At 45.3% G+C, this 18,146-nt stretch overlaps 1 protein-coding gene across 1 annotated transcript in view; it reads right to left on the bottom strand.

Moving 5' to 3' along the window:
* Positions 1 to 17,765, bottom strand: part of LOC139404860 (pleckstrin homology domain-containing family O member 1-like) — a 29,868-nt gene extending 12,103 nt beyond the window's left edge. The window contains exons 1-2 of the mRNA XM_071147393.1: positions 17,373 to 17,765; positions 16,483 to 16,629 (exon numbers count right to left, since the gene is read on the bottom strand). Coding sequence (XP_071003494.1) covers positions 16,483 to 16,629; positions 17,373 to 17,399 — 174 coding nt within the window. The 5' untranslated portion in view covers positions 17,400 to 17,765. The remainder of the gene's footprint in view (positions 1 to 16,482; positions 16,630 to 17,372) is intronic.
* Between the last annotated feature and the right edge of the window lie 381 nt (positions 17,766 to 18,146).

The raw sequence follows: 18,146 nt of genomic DNA, 5'->3' as shown, positions 1-18,146 counted from the left end.
CATGTAACCACTAATCACCATCCCTAGTTTCACCAAAGTGCAGCCAATACCCTATAATCACTCATAGGGTGAGTTCCCTTCAGGTTAAAGGGCCAGTGTTTGGGTTGAAAAAACTGAATTCCCTGCATCTTGACTGTACATGATGGAATCATGCATTTTCCATCTGTGTATTTACAAGCATTATTCCACATAATATATAACAATATATGCCACTGAGAAGAAGCTTTTATGCAGAGTGATTTACTGATGGCCCCAAGAAAGGAACCCCCTCGCCTGGTGTTACAAGCTACTGATAGAGTTACAGAGGATCACCTCATGGTACTGGGTGGAGGTGGAGCCTATGAGGCTAGCCCTGTAATTGGTGCATTCATCTCCCCAGGGGAACATTATAGTCCCCTGTATAGGTGTTGTTGTATTTTTTATATATTAATCCCAGGAGAATCCTGACTTCAACCAACACCTGATGCAAGACTAATCTTGACTGAAAGAGTGATCAATCGAGGATGATGACAGTGACGATGTGCATTCATGGTATCATCGCCTCTAAAATGTAGGGACCCTTTAAGCTCTCTGGCCCAGTGTCTATGTAAATCATGGTTTATGAGGACACACACATGGATTCTGTTTCACACCAGCTGCTTCCAGGGGAGATTCTCTAGAACAGGTTTTCCCAAACTGGGGTATGCAATGCCGTCGGGGTACGCCAAATAAAACTGGGATTCGCATTTTAAAAAGTATATTTATGTGATTCACATTTTCAAACAGTGATTCACATTTAAAAAAATCTATTTATGTGATTCACATTTTCAAACAGTGATTCACATTTTTTTAAATATATTTATGTGATTCACATTTTCAAACAATGATTCACATTTTAAAAAATATATTTATGTGATTCACATTTTCAAACAGTGATTCACATTTTAAAAAGTATATTTATGTGATTCACATTTTCAAACAGTGATTCACATTTAAAAAAATATATTTATGTGATTCACATTTTCAAACAGTGATTCACATTTAAAAAAGTATATTTATGTGATTCACATTTTCAAACAGTGATTCACATTTTAAAAAGTATATTTATATTTTCCAACGGGGCTATATATTTGGGTGAGTTTTTTTTCTTGCCTGAGTGGCCTCGTTTCACTGCCAAAAATACAATTAAACCATCTAGTGTTCATCGAAATAACAACACAATGTCAAAGACAGGTAGCCTAGTCAAATAATTAACATCCAATCACATTAACCGTTACTCTCTCATGGGGATTCCACTAACGGTCTGTATGTAGCCAAACGCTGCTCATTCCGTTTGCTCCAAATATTGATATATGGTTAACAAAAGTAAGGCCCGTGTCCATAGAGACACATAGCAGCTCTACTGGTAGTACTGCTACTACCAGCAGTACTACATCTGCACCTGCCGACAACACAAGTTGTTCTGCTTCCACGAGCACATCCAACACTAGCATCAGTAATTCTAGGGACAGGGACGTTGGACCATCTAAGAGGCACAAATATGATGAGAACTACATTGATTTGGGGTTCACTTATATTGGGAATAGTGCCTTTCCACAGCCACAGTGTGTTATATGTGCAAAAGTACTATCTCACAACTCGATGAAACCTTCACTCTTGCGCAGACATATAGAAACAAAACATGCCAATTTGAAAAATAAGCCACAGGAGTTTTTTGAGCGAGAATAAAGATGACTTTCGAGTAGTAAGACATGTATAAAAGCAACAGATACCATTAATAAGAAGGGGCTAGAAGTGTCTTATATGGTAAGCTACTGAGTGGCTAGGACAGGCAAGCCCCATACTATTGTGGAGGACTTAATTCTCGCTTTTGCCGTGGATATGGCTGGGACAATGCTGGCCAAAAAAAGGCAAAAAAAAGTATACAGACAATGTTTTCATCAAACAACTGTTTCACAACACATCAGTGACATTGTAAGAGATGTTTTGAAACAATTACTGCTTCGCATACAAGCCAGTGAATTCTATGCATTATAGCTGGATGTGTCAACAGATGTGGCGTGCCTGGCACAGCTTTGTGACATCAAATGGACTTTGGTGGTCAAGATGTGTTGGTATCTGTACTGATGGTGCAAAAGCCATGACAGGGAGACATAGTGGAGTGGTAACGCGCGTGCAAGCATTTGCTCCCGACCCCACTTGGGTACACTGCAGCATCCACCGAGAGGCTCTTGGGTACACTGCAGCATGCACTGAGAGGCTCTTGGGTACACTGCAGCATCCACCGAGAGGCTCTTGGGTACACTGCAGCATGCACCGAGAGGCTCTTGGGTACACTGCAGCATGCACCGAGAGGCTCTTGGGTACACTGCAGCATGCACCGAGAGGCTCTTGGGTACACTGCAGCACCCACCGAGAGGCTCTTGGGTACACTGCAGCATGCATCGAGAGGCTCTTGGGTACACTGCAGCATGCACCGAGAGGCTCTTGGGTACACTGCAGCATCCACCGAGAGGCTCTTGGGTACACTGCAGCATCCACCGAGAGGCTCTTGGGTACACTGCAGCATGCACCGAGAGGCTCTTGCTGCCATAGGAATGCCTGACAGCTTGAAATATGTTTTGGACACTTACAGTGAAAATGGTTAACTTTGTTAAAGCAAGGCCCCTGTATTTTCTGCACTATGCAATGATATGGGATGTGACCATGTCATGTTTTTAAAACATACAGAAGTGCGCTGGTTATCAAGGGGCAAAGTATTGACAAGTTTTTTTAAATTGAGAGACGAGCTTAAAGTTTTCTTTACTGACCATAATTTTCACTTGTCTGACCGCTTGCATGATGACGAGTTTCTCACACGACTGGCCTATCTGGGTGATGTTTTTTCTAGGCTGAATGATCTGAATCTAGGATTATAGGGACTCTCATCAACTAAATTCAATGTGTGAGACAAAATTGAGGCTGTGATTAAGAAGAGCTCTTCTCTGTCTGCATTAACAAGGACAACACACAGGTCATATAGCGAATCACCTGAGTGAGTTGGGTGTGAAATTACGCAGATACCTTCCCGAAACGGATGACACAAACAACTGGATTGGTTATCCCTTTCCTGCCCTGCCTCCAGTCCACTTACATGCCCTGCCTCCAGTCCACTTACATGCTCTGCCTCCAGTCCACTTACATGCCCTGCCTCCAGTCCACTTACATGCCCTGCCTCCAGTCCACTTACATGCTCTGCCTCCAGTCCACTTACATGCCCTGCCTCCAGTCCACTTACATGCCCTGCCTCCAGTCCACTTACATGCCCTGCCTCCAGTCCAATTACATGCCCTGCCTCCAGTCCACTTACTCACTCTACCTCGCTCTCTCTCCTTTTCTCTTCCTTCCGTTTTCTCTCTTGATCGATCAATCTCTCTCTGTTTCTCTTTCTCTCGTTCACTTTCTCTTTTGCTCACTCTCATTCTCAATTACGCTCTCTCTTTGTATTTTCTTGTTCTCTACTCTGTCCCATTCATTTTATCCACCATACTCCCCATTTTTATCCACAATTCTCCCCATTTTTATTCCTCTATTTCTCCCCCAAAAAAACAACATTTGAGAGTGTGCTGACCCTGGTGCTAGAGGGGGTACGCAGCTGGAGGTCGAATGTTTGAAGGGGTACGGGACTATAAAAAGTTTGGGAACCACTGCTCTAGAACATCCAAAAAGTTTCAGCCACATCTGTACAGATCAATATGCCCACCAGATTCAGTGAGCATCTCTAACTACTACATTAATAAATGATGAGCATTCAGGCACTATAACGTGAATCCACACACTCTCAATCTCCCTTCTCCAGAAAGATCAGATCACCAGAAGGTATACAGTATGGGCACATGTCATTAGAGTTGCATGGAGTAGCGCAGGGTAGTGGGAGGGATGGGAGGGATGGGAGCATGGAGTAGCGTTGGGAGGCTATCAGGGAGGTGGGAGGGATGGGAGCATGGAGTAGCGTTGGGAGGCTATCAGTGAGGTGGGAGGGATGGGAGCATGGAGTAGCGTTGGGAGGCTATCAGTGAGGTGGGAGGGATGGGAGCATGGAGTAGCGTTGGGAGGCTATCAGGGAGGTGGGAGGGATGGGAGCATGGAGTAGCGCAGGGTAGTGGTAGGGATGGGAGCATGGAGTAGCGTTGGGAGGCTATCAGGGAGGTGGGAGTGATGGGAGCATGGAGTAGCGTTGGGAGGCTATCAGTGAGGTGGGAGGGATGGGAGCATGGAGTAGCGTTGGGAGGCTATCAGTGAGGTGGGAGGGATGGGAGGATGGAGTAGCGTTGGGAGGCTATCAGTGAGGTGGGAGGGTTGGGAGCATGGAGTAGCGTTGGGAGGCTATCAGTGAGGTGGGAGAGATGGGAGCATGGAGTAGCGTTGGGAGGCTATCAGTGAGGTGGGAGGGATGGGAGCATGGAGTAGCGTTGGGAGGCTATCAGTGAGGTGGGAGGGATGGGAGCATGGAGTAGCGTTGGGAGGCTATCAGTGAGGTGGGAGGGATGGGAGCATGGAGTAGCGTTGGGAGGCTATCAGGGTAGTGGGAGGGATGGGAGCATGGAGTAGCGTTAGGAGGCTATCAGTGAGGTAGGAGGGATGGGAGCATGGAGTAGCGTTGGGAGGCTATCAGTGAGGTGGGAGGGATGGGAGCATGGAGTAGCGTTGGGAGGCTATCAGTGAGGTGGGAGGGATGGGAGCATGGAGTAGCGTTGGGAGGCTATCAGTGAGGTGGGAGGGATGGGAGCATGGAGTAGCGTTGGGAGGCTATCAGTGAGGTGGGAGGGATGGGAGCATGGCAACATGCACTGGTGATATCAAAGATACAGAAATAGCCTCAGTAACACCCCCTGTGCCCCCTCCCATGCTCCCATAGCCACGACTTGGCAGCGGTCTCTGGCTCTGGTTCGACAGAGGAACAGGTGAGGACAGGGAGGGAGGCAGGGGGCGGGAGAGCCAACCGTTGACTGTGGTTTTGAAGAGAAAAACACAGCTGCTCCAGAAAAAAACATCCAATGTTTGGAGAACTCCCTTGTTTCAGAGGCAGAATGGAATGAGACGCCACGTGAGCACGGAGAAACGAACAGCGTGACAGATTAGTTTCCTCAGTGCTTGAAAAGGAAAAGCAGTATAGAACCCACGAGGCGGACTTCCGTCTCTCTTTATCTCCCTCACTCTCTCTTTCTTTCTCCTTTGTCAGGTTAGGATATTGACCAATGCCCACTCCCAGCTCTTACTGAATTTAGGACAAACTAAAGGAATGAAGACACTCTGTCCATGTTGTGTGGCGTTCTGTATTCACTGTGTTAGGAACAAACCTAATTCTGCATTAAAAAATGAAGGGAATTTTCAACACACTTTCATAATGTTCAAGTGTTAATAACTCCCAACACCTCAGTTTCTAATATACAGTATGTCTATATAAATTACACTGAGAATTGTGCCAGGACGATCCATTCTGTGTCTACATTATGTTAATAACTCCCAACACCTCAGTTTCTAATATACAGTATGTCTATATAAATTACACTGAAAATTGTGCCAGCACGATCCATTCTGTGTCTACATTATGTGAGAAAACAAATGTCATCCTACATCAGCAGTATGAGTCACCGTGTTCATGTGAGTCACAGCCCCTCTCCTTCAGTGTGGATCAACTGAGTGATGGCTTCTCAGACACAGTGCTCATACCGGGTGAGGTTCCTAAAGCCATGCCTGGACTGAAAACAGCCACTAGCCTCGTCGACACCATCACATCAGTGTTTGCAGAGATGAAGGTAATGGGTAAAAGCAATAGAAGGAAAACTCCCCTGAGCCTATTGAGATGCTAGGTGGAACCATCTCTATATATCTTCACCCATCCAGTCCATGCAGATTTTTAACACATAATAGAAGGAAAACTCCCCTGAGCCTATTGAGATGCTAGATGGAACCATCTCTATACAGCTTCACCCATCCAGTCCATGCAGATGTTTAACACATAATAGAAGGAAAACTCCCCTGAGCCTATTGAGATGCTAGGTGGAACCATCTCTATACAGCTTCACCCATCCAGACCATGCAGATGTTTAACACATAATAGAAGGAAAACTCCCCTGAGCCTTTTGAGATGCTAGATGGAACCATCTCTATACAGCTTCACCCATCCAGTCCATGCAGATGTTTACCACATAATAGAAGTAGATAATTGTCCGTGTCAATCCACAGCCAAGTGACACCAACTTGTAGCAACAGGTAACACATTCACAAAAATAGAGGAAGTGTATTCTCACATGTAGACGGACATAACAAGCCCTTGTCTCTACGGTTGACTCTTGTACTACTTCCTTTAAAAACAGTGGTTGAGTGCATTCTACTAGGTGGTAGAGAATCTTGGTCTCCCCACATAACACCGTCTTGTCACTTCAGTCGTGTAGGTCTCAGGAGAACTCAGCCAGTTAGTGACAGTTACAGCCACAGACAGGGTGATGAAGGTTCAAATGATTATGGTGTCAAAAGCCAAAAACACTCTCTGACAGTTTTGAATGAATTGTTTATAATTCCTAAATCACCTCAACCTTTATTTCAGTTGGGTGCTACTAACACCGGAGGGAGTGAGTAGTAGATTAGGCTACTGATCATGGTGAGAACCTGACCCTCTGACTGTATAACCCTAATTATGAGTCTTAATGCAAATAGTGAGGTCAGATTTGGTCCCGTAGTCTCACCGTGAGGAAGTGGAATGGACACATAGGGTGCCGTTGCCGTGGTTCTAGAACTAGACATTAACACATTTTTATTGATTTGTTCATTCAAAGTGTGAAGCCTGTCTGAACCAAGCCATGCAAATAACCTGTGTCATATTTAGAGAGCAACTTCCTGCTCCTCTTTGGCTAAGCTCAGTTGGAGATTACAATAGCAGGTAATGATGGTCCTCTCCAAACGCAACCCTTCTCACCCACACAGGAACACACTGTTTGATGTGCCATTGTGATAAATCTGGTCATACACTGACATACACGAGGAAACAACTGGCTAATGGCAACGCTGGTAAACCCTTGGGTTGGTTCCATTGATTCACTGCTGTATAGTAGTGAAATGTATAAGAGGTAATGTTCAATAGGAGGACCTGCAGGGCCTAATAGGATCCCTTACAGGGATGAGTCAGAGGCAGCTGACAGGGAGTCATAACATACTGGAAGTATTTCTACTGTACGTGTGAGATCATTCTGATATCATCTAATGCTGGGCCTCTAATCCAACCTGTTCCAATCCTTTCTTCTAATCATCCTCATCCCACACTTCCCATCAATCCAAAATTGAAATTCACTTTACAAGCTTTTTTCTGTTTGGCTCATTACTCTGGCCATGCTTATCCATTACCTACTGCACCAGCCTGTTGTGTTGGAACCAACGGAGGCCCGCCTCAGTCATGGTGTGGGAAACACTGCTCTTACTCTGGCCTACTTTATATCATTACTGTTTCTGCAGCAAAACACTCTGAGCTACAACTATTCATCTCCCATCCAACCTCGTTTTGATCTTGACAACAACATTCTGAGCTACAACCATTCATCTCCCATCCAACCTCGTTTTGATCTTGACAACAACATTCTGAGTGTATACAGTAGGTGAGATGTGTCCCATCTAGGCAGGAGCCTTCAAACTCTTCTCCATATTCCAACCCCCCCACAAACCCTTTTTCATTGAAAGATCATTTAGTCTTGTTACATTGCTCTTACCACAACTCCCCCAGTCAGTGGATAATGTGTGAGTTGACATAGCATTTCAGCAAGGCTGGAGTGGGACCGAAATACATTCAAATGAGAAAAAGAGTACTGAGCGTTTCCAGCCGTTTGACTCCATCATCATCCTCCCTGCCAGAGTTGAATGGCCCTGATGCAAACGCTAAAAGTCCAGCAGCACTGGAATCAGGCCGTTTGGACCACTGCTTTAATGAGTCATGCCCCCCTCCACCCTGTCTTCTAGAACACGTGGAACACCTAGGCATTGAGGTGTCACTATAAACTAGCCTTTGCTATCCACCTTTAAAATGGAAGGCTCCTCATTTGTGTTCATCCTTGACTCAATACCAGTCCCCTAAACAGTCTGCTGGATTCAACAACCCTGCGTCTTTGTAACAAGGGGTGAGTCCAAAATGCACAAGCAGCACGACCATAACATACGCATCTGGGCGGCAGGCAGCCTAGCGATTGTAGCGTTGGGGCAGTAAGAAAAGTCCCGGGTTTGAATCCCTGAGCCGATGAGGTGAAAAATCTGTTGATGTTCCCTTAAGCAAGGCACTTAACCCTAATTGCTCCAAAGGTCACCGCTGATAATGGCTGACCCTGGCCGTGACCCCACTCTCCGAGGGTGTCTCAGGGGAGGTGGGATATGCAAAAAATACACTTCCAATTCCCACAGGTATATAATACCCACTTGGACATGTGTGAAATAGGACACATACAAGCCCCCACCAAACTATTATTATTACCAGACACAGAGGGGTTTCTGTTCATCTCATTCACATCTTGAGTCCAGCCCATGATTACGTTCAGCATGGCATCTTTCCGGAGGGAGGATGAGGACTTATGGTCTGCCCCGTGCCAGGCTTTGGAGACATTCTATAGGTTGGCATGGAAACTAGCAGCCCATCCTCATCTAACCCACTACTCCCCTCACCCTCCTGATGGGCAGCTGGAGGCTCACTAGCACAGACCCACCACTCCCATTCAGAACACAGATGGAGAGGGAAGGGAGGTAGAGGTAGACAGAGAGGGAAGGGAGGTAGAGGTAGACAGAGAGGGAAGGGAGGTAGAGGTAGACAGAGAGGGAAGGGAGGTAGAGGTAGACAGAGAGGGAAGGCAGATAGACGTAGACAGAGAGGGAAGGGAGATAGAGGTAGAGTTAGCGAGAGTGCAGAGAAAGAGAGAGAACAGAGAGAGATATCAGAGATAGAGAGAGCAGAGATAGAGAGGGCAGAGAGAACAGGGAGCAGAGAGAGAGAGCAGAGAGAGAGCAGAGAGAGAGAGGCGAGATAGAAAGAGCAGAGATAGAGAGAGCAGAGAGAACAGGGAGCAGAGACAGAGAGCAGAGAGAGAGCAGAGAGAGAGAGCCGAGATAGAGAGAGCAGAGATAGAGAGAGCAGAGAGAGCAGAGATAGGGAGAGCAGAGATAGGGAGAGCAGAGATAGAGAGATCAGAGAGAGCAGATAGAGAGCAGAGATAGAGAGAGCAGAGAGAGAGAGCTGAGAGAGGGCAGAGAGAGAGAGAGAAAGCAGAGAGAGAGCAGAGAGAGAGAGAGAGAGAGAGATAGAGAGAGAGAGAGAGAGAGAGAGAGAGAGAGAGAGAGAGAGAGAGAGAGAGGCCTGGGGATTAAACAATCATCCAGATTGAATTACCTCTGTCCAATCAAAGAGAGAGAGAGAGAGAGAGAGAGAGAAATGGAGAAGAGGACAAACAGACGTCAATAGACATTGTTGGCTTTACTCACTAACATGTGTTTGTGTGCATGTTGTTTATGTCATTGCTATGCTACAAAACTAAAAGGCCCACTCCCAATGACACACTTTCCCCAACGTGCTATAGCCTGGCATGAGAAGCCAGAGCTGACCCCCAGTGTGCTATAGCCTGGCATGAGAAGACATAGCTGACCCCCAGCGTGCTATAGCCTGGCATGAGAAGCCAGAGCTGACCCCCAGCGTGCTATAGCCTGGCATGAGAAGCCAGAGCTGACCCCCAGCGTGCTATAGCCTGGCATGAGAAGACAGAGCTGACCCCCAGTGTGCTATAGCCTGGCATGAGAAGCCAGAGCTGACCCCCAGCGTGTTATAGCCTGGCATGAGAAGCCAGAGCTGACCCCCAGCGTGCTATAGCCTGGCATGAGAAGCCAGAGCTGACCCCCAGCGTGCTATAGCCTGGCATGAGAAGCCAGAGCTGACCCCCAGCGTGTTATAGCCTGGCATGAGAAGCCAGAGCTGACCCCCAGTGTGCTATAGCCTGGCATGAGAAGCCAATAGAAGAAAAGCTGTGGTTGTGAAGTGAAATCCACCCGTTCTGGAACTGATCAGGCTCATCTAAAATTCAAACAGACGATCTTTCTCACACTACTTTCCCTCATACCATCCCCTTGACTGACTCAATAAGAACAGGTCCAGGAAGAGAAACTAGTGCAAATAAACACTGCAGCCTTTAGTTAGGAAGTATGATGATACCAATGAGGAAGCAGAAAGTATAGTGTGGGGCTGTGGGCTGAAAACGCTCTCAAAATGGATCTAGTGCTTAGCAGTGTTGAGAAGACAAACTGGATGGGAGCCTGTAGCACATGCTCCCCTTCAAGATAGCAAATCATGTGCAGAGCGTTTCAGAAACCCACTGGGCAATGAGGTTATCGGCTTAGGTGAAACACTGCCAGACATGACTTGATAACTCACAAATCAAACAAAAGAGGTGTGTGTGCAACCCAATGGACTAAGACCTCATCAACCCAATAGAATAAGACCTCATCAACCCAATACAATAAGACCTCATCAACCCAATAGAATAAGACCTCATCAACCCAATAGAATAAGACCTCATCAACCCAATAGAATAAGACCTCATCAACCCAATGGACTAAAACCTCATCAACCCAATAGAATAAGACCTCATCAACCCAATAGAATAAGACCTCATCAACCCAATACAATAAGACCTCATCAACCCAATAGAATAAGACCTCATCAAGCCAATAGAATAAGACCTCATCAACCCAATAGAATAAGACCTCATCAAGCCAATAGAATAAGACGTCATCAACCCAATAGAATAAGACCTCATCAAGCCAATAGAATAAGACCTCAGAGACCTGGCAGTGTGGCGCCAGGAGAACAACCTCTCCCTCAACGTGAGCAAGACAAAGAGCAAAACGAGGGCCGAGCATACCCCCATTCACATTGACAGGGCAGTAGTGGAGCAGGTCGAGAGCTTCTTGGTGTCCACATCACTAAGGAACAATGTTCCAATGTTACTTCTGGTGCACGTTTACTGTAAACACTGAGGCTGTACCCGCTTTAAGTTAGTTTTAACGGTGGCCAAGTAGTCTACTGTGGCTATTTGATCATAATGTAGACCTACCAGAGTGGCCTATCATCAGAAACAAGGGAAAAATGCATCCCATTACATTTGAACATGGGAATGGCTGTTCTATCGTTCAGCCAATGTGTGGTGTTCAACATAGGCCGACATTCCATGACTTTTGACTTTTGATAAAAACATGCAGGGCTTGACATTAACCTGTTTATCCAGTTGTCCTTCAGACAAGGAGGTGACTGAAAATGTAGTTGTGTAGTTTGTTGCAAGAAACCAGTTAACAAAATAAAATGCATTATTATTCCCATACCATTATTACAGAGAATCAGACAAATGATGCTCCCCTCTGCCTAATGGCCACAACACTGCCCCTTTAAGACAAGAAAAAACTCCTTTCCTGACTCGCTTTTCAAAATGCAAAGCTTTTGTGCTTTTGTAGGAAGCAATAACTCCCCCCATTGATGATCTAAAACTGGACTATTAACTCACTAACTAGCAAAGGATATGAACAAATGTCCAAATGTGCACACCTCGGTAGATGTAGCTCTCGCTTTGATCTCAAAACAAGCTCATCTACTGATGACCGCTCATGCTGTAAAAACAGTCCAGTTCAATGTGAATGGCACAGATCCTTATATGGATTGATCTATTTGCATATAGGCCTACTGCAGCTCTGATTGGTTTTGGGGCACCGGTGTGTGTAGAGTACGGGCCTGAGTCGTGCTGGTCAATGTAATAGAATCCTACTCTGATGCGTTCTGCCTATAACAAAATCTCTTGCATAGTTAGTTTTGCATACTAAGTCTTGCATTGTTAATTTTGTTTCGGTATGTTGCATTGAAAGTGGCTAATATTGCGTTGATTCGATCACAATTCCCACAGTAAAGGGAAACATTGATAGTGTTATCTCTAGAAAGTTGAGTGAAGTTCAATTTTATGCTTCTCTGCGCAAGATGATATTTCTTCAACGCAGCAGCCCCAGGGGAGCTGCTAGAGGGAACATTGCTAAGGACCTATCATGGTCCAAACACACCAACACTGTCGTGAAGAGGACACGACAACGCCTATTCTGTCTCAGGAGGCTGAAAAGACTTGGCATGGGAGCACAGATCCTCAGAAAGTTCTACAGCTGCACCAACAAGAGCATCCATCGCCGCTGGTATGGTAACTGCTCTGCATCCGACTACAAGACACTAAAGAGGGTAGTGCTTATGGCCCAGTACATCACTGGGGCCGAGCTCCCTGCCATCTAGGACCTCTACACCAGGCGGTGTCAGAGGAAAATGGTCAAAGTCCCAAGCCACCCAAGTCATAGACTGTTCTCTCTGCTACCGCACGGCAAGCGGTACCGGGGCGCCAAGTCTAGGTCTAAGAGGCTTCTAAACAGCTTCTACCCCCAAGCCATAAGACTGCTGAACAGTTAATAAAATGGCCACCCGGACTATTTACATTTACCACCTTTTGTTATTGTTTATTCACATGTTTTGCACTGAATCTTTTGCACAGGCTCCATGTACACTCACAGGCTCCATGTACACTCACAGGCTCCATGTACACTCACAGGCTCCATGTACACTCACAGGCTCCATGTACACTCACAGGCTCCATGTACACTCACAGGCTCCATGTACACTCACAGGCTCCATGTACACTCACAGGCTCCATGTACACTCACAGGCTCCATGTACACTCACAGGCTCCATGTACACTCACAGGATCCATGTACACTCACAGGCTCCATGTACACTCACAGGCTCCATGTACACTCACAGGCTCCATGTACACTCACAGGCTCCATGTACACTCACTGGACTCTAACCACACACTCACACATACTACACTGACACTCCAACACACACACACACACACACACACACACACACAAAACACATACACACATGCATATTGACGCCACACATACACATACACTGCTGTTACTCTCTGTTTATTTTCTATGCATAGTCACTTTCTCCTACCTACATGAACATATTACCTCAATGACCTTGACTAACCTGTACCCCTGCACATTGACTCTGTACCAGTACCCCTTTCTATATGGCCACTTTATTGTTATTTTATTGTGTTACTCTTTTTAATTTAGTTATTTTGCACATTTTTCTTACTTACTTTTTGAAAACTTTGAATTGTTGGCTTGTAACTAAGCATTTCGTGGTTGTATTCGATGTGACAATAACATTTGATTTGATTTGATAAACGTCATGGACTAAAGTTTATTGTGTGCTGGTGTTACCTAGGCTATTGTCTTTTGCACAAGTGCTCTTAAAATCCCTCCAAGTCTTGTAGAAGGTTATGCGGTCAGTTTCTGAGAGGAAGTACTGTTTGGTGCTCTGACCAATAACCCTCTAACACACAAAGCAGAACAGAGACAAAGACTGTTTCAAAATACCCCACAGGGAAGAAACATCTTCCTTATTTGGGCAAAGAACAACACTCAGAAGAAGGAACTAATTCAGTCAATATGTCCATGGCTCATATCTGCCAGTTAGTTGTCTCTTTGGTTGAGGACAGTATAAGCATCATAGTGAATTGGGAAACGGGAATGTGGTTAGGTATGTAAAGAGTGTAGTGAAACACACCAGACATCATAGTGAAAGTGGACAGAGACTGAATCAGAACATGACAGATGTCAGGCTGGAACAGGTTGGTCAGCGAGGTGAAATCAGAGCTCTCCCACTTGCCAGAGCTCGCTCCTCACAGCTGTCCCAACTACGGGGAGGCTTTTCCTCTCAGATCTCCATGAAACCTGACCTCATGCCCGCACTGTCTTGACAAATAATGCTGGGTTGACATTTGGCCCTAAAACCCACTTGAAAAGTCAAGGAAGGCACTTTCTTTGTTGACCATAGACTTTAGACCTACCTGCTAGCCACTTGATATGGACCCAAGCTACTTGTTGCACAGGGTCATCAGTTACAGATCTGAAAGAATAGGATTTGGCAAACCTGTTGTCTGCATAGAGTTCCAGCCATATTGTTTACAGCCATCAGTCTATAAAGACCCTTGGAAAGGTGTAGGGAAAGGGGGCTTGCAGGTTGATTACAGACGAGACCTGTGACTCATGCTCCCTCCATGGTAAAAATCTCTCTCAGGACTGCTGACACTTAATAAGTCATGACAGTCAACTCAAGTGAAGGCTTGGTGGGTGAATATAAGAGCTGCACTGACGTCACCCACCTTAACATGCCGCATGACAGAATGTCAATGGGAAATGATCATGAATTCACCATTTTATCTGACAATGATAAAAGCTAATGTTCTATCTGGTGGGGTTTCCAAAGGGAAGCTTTCCTTTGCCCTTGTCTCCTAAGGTTAGTTATTTTGGGGTACTTAGCTCTGGGTGGTTTTATTTATCATTCTGTGACAAATGACTGAAAAGGGCACTACATTGATAAGCTTGGTGACCTCTTCAAGTGACCAAAACCCTGGAAGGCATTTCTTTGCCACATATGCATTGATATTCAACTCTCAAAGGTTAGTTTCCCTCAAAGCTGTGATTATGTTAGGATTGATTAGATCACAGTTTGGAATCTTCAGTGTCTGTCAGATTCCACTGTGATCCCTGGAGTTCTGTTTACAACTGGAGTAAGGTGTTAAAGTGGTCCCTTAGAAGCTGCCAACACATCCTCCTGTAAGCTTCAGCTGAGCTTGGCAGAATACTAATACCCTGCAACTCTAAAGCAAGCCCAGCAAGAGAACTGTCAGTGCCCGATCGCAGTGTGTGTGTGTGTGTGTGTGTGTGTGTGTGTGTGTGTGTGTGTGTGTGTGTGTGTGTGTGTGTGTGTGTGTGTGTGTGTGTGTGTGTGTGTGTGTGTGTGTGTGTGTGTGCGCGCGTGCGTACATGTGCGTTTCTATTAAATTCCCTGTAACTCTCAGCTAAGCGGTTTAAAACTGCCTCTGCCTTGTATCAAGCACCACATTGACTCTGACTATGTGGCTCATTATTGCTTCTGTTTAATATCTGGAGCAATCACCCTGACACATCACAGGCTGGCTCTGTCTCTATGGTTACCACAACATTCATTAAGGCCTTAATATTGCAACACCACAACCATGCGGGTGCTGTTGTGCTATCTCGTAGCTAGCTATACCTGGAGCACGCTCTCTGTTCTCAGTGAGCCTGACCACAGCAGTTACTGCGCGCCTTATTACCATCTAGGGTTATCTCTCCGACAACTCCTTCTGTCAGAAGGCTAGACCGATGTGCTAGAGGTCTCTGGAGACTTCCTACCTCTATTAATAAACACTCTATGAGCGCAGATTTGAGATGGGGATACTTTCTAATCTTCTGTCAAGCTGTTTTGCTGTGGACAACTAACAGGAGTAATGAATCAGACTTCAGCCATTCAGAGCACTCTAACTGACGTCTGACTGCAATGATAACAGACACTGTAGGTCAAAGAACTGAAGTATAGTGTAGAGCAGACATACAGTGGAGTTTTTTCATCTATAATGTTGGGTATCCAGTGAGGTGGAAGGTGTGCTGCAGCTCAGGTTTGTTGCTGACAGGGAGAGAGAGAGAGACTCATAGAGAGACAGAGAGAGAGAGAGAAGGAGAGAGAGAGAGAGAGACAGAGAGAGAGACAGAGAGAGAGACTCATATAGAGACAGAGAGAGTTAGAGAAGGAGAGAGAGAGACAGAGACAGAGAGAGAGAGGAGAGAGAGAGACAGAGAGACAGAGAGAGAGAGACTCATAGAGAGACAGAGAGAGAGAGAGACTCATAGAGAGACAGAGAGAGAGAGAGACTCATAGAGAGACAGAGAGAGAGAGAGAGAAGGAGAGAGAGAGAGAGAGGAGAGAGACAGAGAGAGAGAAGGAGAGGAAGAGACACAGACAGACAGACAGACAGACAGACAGACAGACAGACAGACAGACAGACAGACAGACGGACAGACAGGGTGAGGGAGAGAGAATGAGAGAGAGAGGGAAAAAGACAGAACTCGTTGGCTCACCAGCCCCAGAGGGATGATAGATGAGGCTTGGCGGGAGGATACAGAGATTTATGTGAAGCCTTAAGTGAACCTGAACACACACACACAAATACACACACACAAAGCTTTTGGAGCTGCTGATTTGGTCCATCAGTCTGAGTGGATCCAGAACAGAGGAGAGCATGTCTAGGGTATCTCTTGAGACTGCTACATGGCCACATGGTTAAACACGTCCATATACTTACTGTATGTTGTGACTGGAAATACTGGCATTTATAAACCACAGTATGATGTCATAAAGTAGCCTATATTTCACAGTGTTGATGCTCAACAAGGACTATTACAATGTACCCCAAAATTAGTGTATAAGATGTGCTGGTTCTGTTTGCATTTGAAAAGTTTAAAAAATATATATGTGTTCAATGCTCCAAAAAATGTCAAGGTGTGTAAATGTCAGCTGTTCAATGAAGAGGCGTCACTTACCTCTTTCTCTGAAATGTAAAGTTGGTCCCCTTTGAGTATTACAAAACGATTTTTCCAGATCTCCCTAAATATCCCTTTGCCACAGAACTTGCGAATCCAACCGATTTTGTCTGGCTGCGTGTTGTGCTGGTTTGTGTCCTGCGGGCCCTGCATATTCAACGAAAGCAACAAAGTAGCAGTTAAGACATGAAATTGCCAGAGCACCTCGTTTAGATTCGAAAGGGGGACTGAACAGACAAGAAAATGAGGAGAGTCTTTTTGTGAGGCGACTCAGCCCCCTGTCATTTCCTTTGTCATGTAGATGCTGTCACATTCCTTGCGCGCACCGTTTTTCTTGGGCTAGTGTTTTTGTCACCATCTTATGATCTCAGTTAGGCTACACCGACCACGTTAGATAATAGCATTCCAAAAATAAAGCTCGTTTTAAAATGATTCCGTTATACACAAAAAGAGCACTCCCTAAAAACGTTTGTCTTTCACAGCATCCACAACAAGCATTACATCAACACTTTTGAACTCTACATTGCTAGATCTCTTGTCAAATATAATTGTGTTAATCAAGTTAAGATAGTGGGGGACATTCTCCAGTTAGACAATGAATAAATAAAGCAAATCAGCATGTCTAACAAATGCATCACTTTGGAGTTTGGACTGAGACTTGGCTATAAAGTAACTGAGTCAGTAACGTATCAAGTAGCATTGACGTGTTTATTAAATACAACACTCGTTACATTGTAGCTTTTTGTTACATTCTCTGGAATATCAGCTAACCAGAAACACGTTATTACATTGTAGCTTTTTGTTACATTCTCTGGAATAGCAGCTAACCAGAAACCCGTTATTACATTGTAGCTGAAGTGATCATCACTTGCATCGTTTCGAAACCTTACCCGTTTAGCTGAATTGTTTTTCTTCATTGTGAAGGATAGGACTGTCGATGACTATCCCCGAATTCACTCAGTTATAAATCCGCAATTTTGTACAACAGGCTGATGCCAAGAATGGCCGTAAATTCTGGACACGGGGTGTATATGCCCGTGACGCTCGAAAGCCGCCAGTAGCCTATGTCTTGCTCCTTTCCTCGCCGCCTCCCTAGGCTGGAACACTTCAATTTTCTCCCTCTCTATTCCTTTGTAGATATAACTGAATGCGGTTGGTCTAGCTACGCTCTCGCATGCTCTGAACACTGAACTGGACTGGTAGTGTCTAGTTACGCGGATGAGTCCGTTTCATTGCCTCCCTATTGAGTCCCCCTCCCTCTCCCTCTCCTCTCTTCACCGAGGCTTTGGTTATTAGAGAGCATGCAGCTGGGAGACTGGATAGCCTTCTCCCCCGCTCTGTAACTCGATGGCTCAATCTCTCTAAACCCCCAAGCTGCAGGGCTACGGAGTCATGATATCATCACGGAAAATAAGGAATGAAGGCACGAGGTTCGTGTGAAAGACGCAAATATGGAAATTATTGACTGTAGAAAGTGGGGGTGTGTGGGAGGGGGTGTTAGTCTACAAGTACAGTGATGTCTAGAAAATGTTAAATTGCACTCTCTAACTTTTGTATGATTTCAGCCGGAAGTGATGCTCAAGAGCCAAAAGTGGTCCCCTTTTTTTGTGTACAAAGTCATCCATTTCATATATGTTACATCCTGTTCAATTGGTATATGTTAC

This window comes from Oncorhynchus clarkii, unplaced genomic scaffold (assembly GCF_045791955.1).
Source record: "Oncorhynchus clarkii lewisi isolate Uvic-CL-2024 unplaced genomic scaffold, UVic_Ocla_1.0 unplaced_contig_10960_pilon_pilon, whole genome shotgun sequence".
In the NCBI taxonomy this organism is placed as follows: domain Eukaryota; kingdom Metazoa; phylum Chordata; class Actinopteri; order Salmoniformes; family Salmonidae; genus Oncorhynchus; species Oncorhynchus clarkii.
This window is presented reverse-complemented; position numbering and strand designations above follow the sequence as displayed.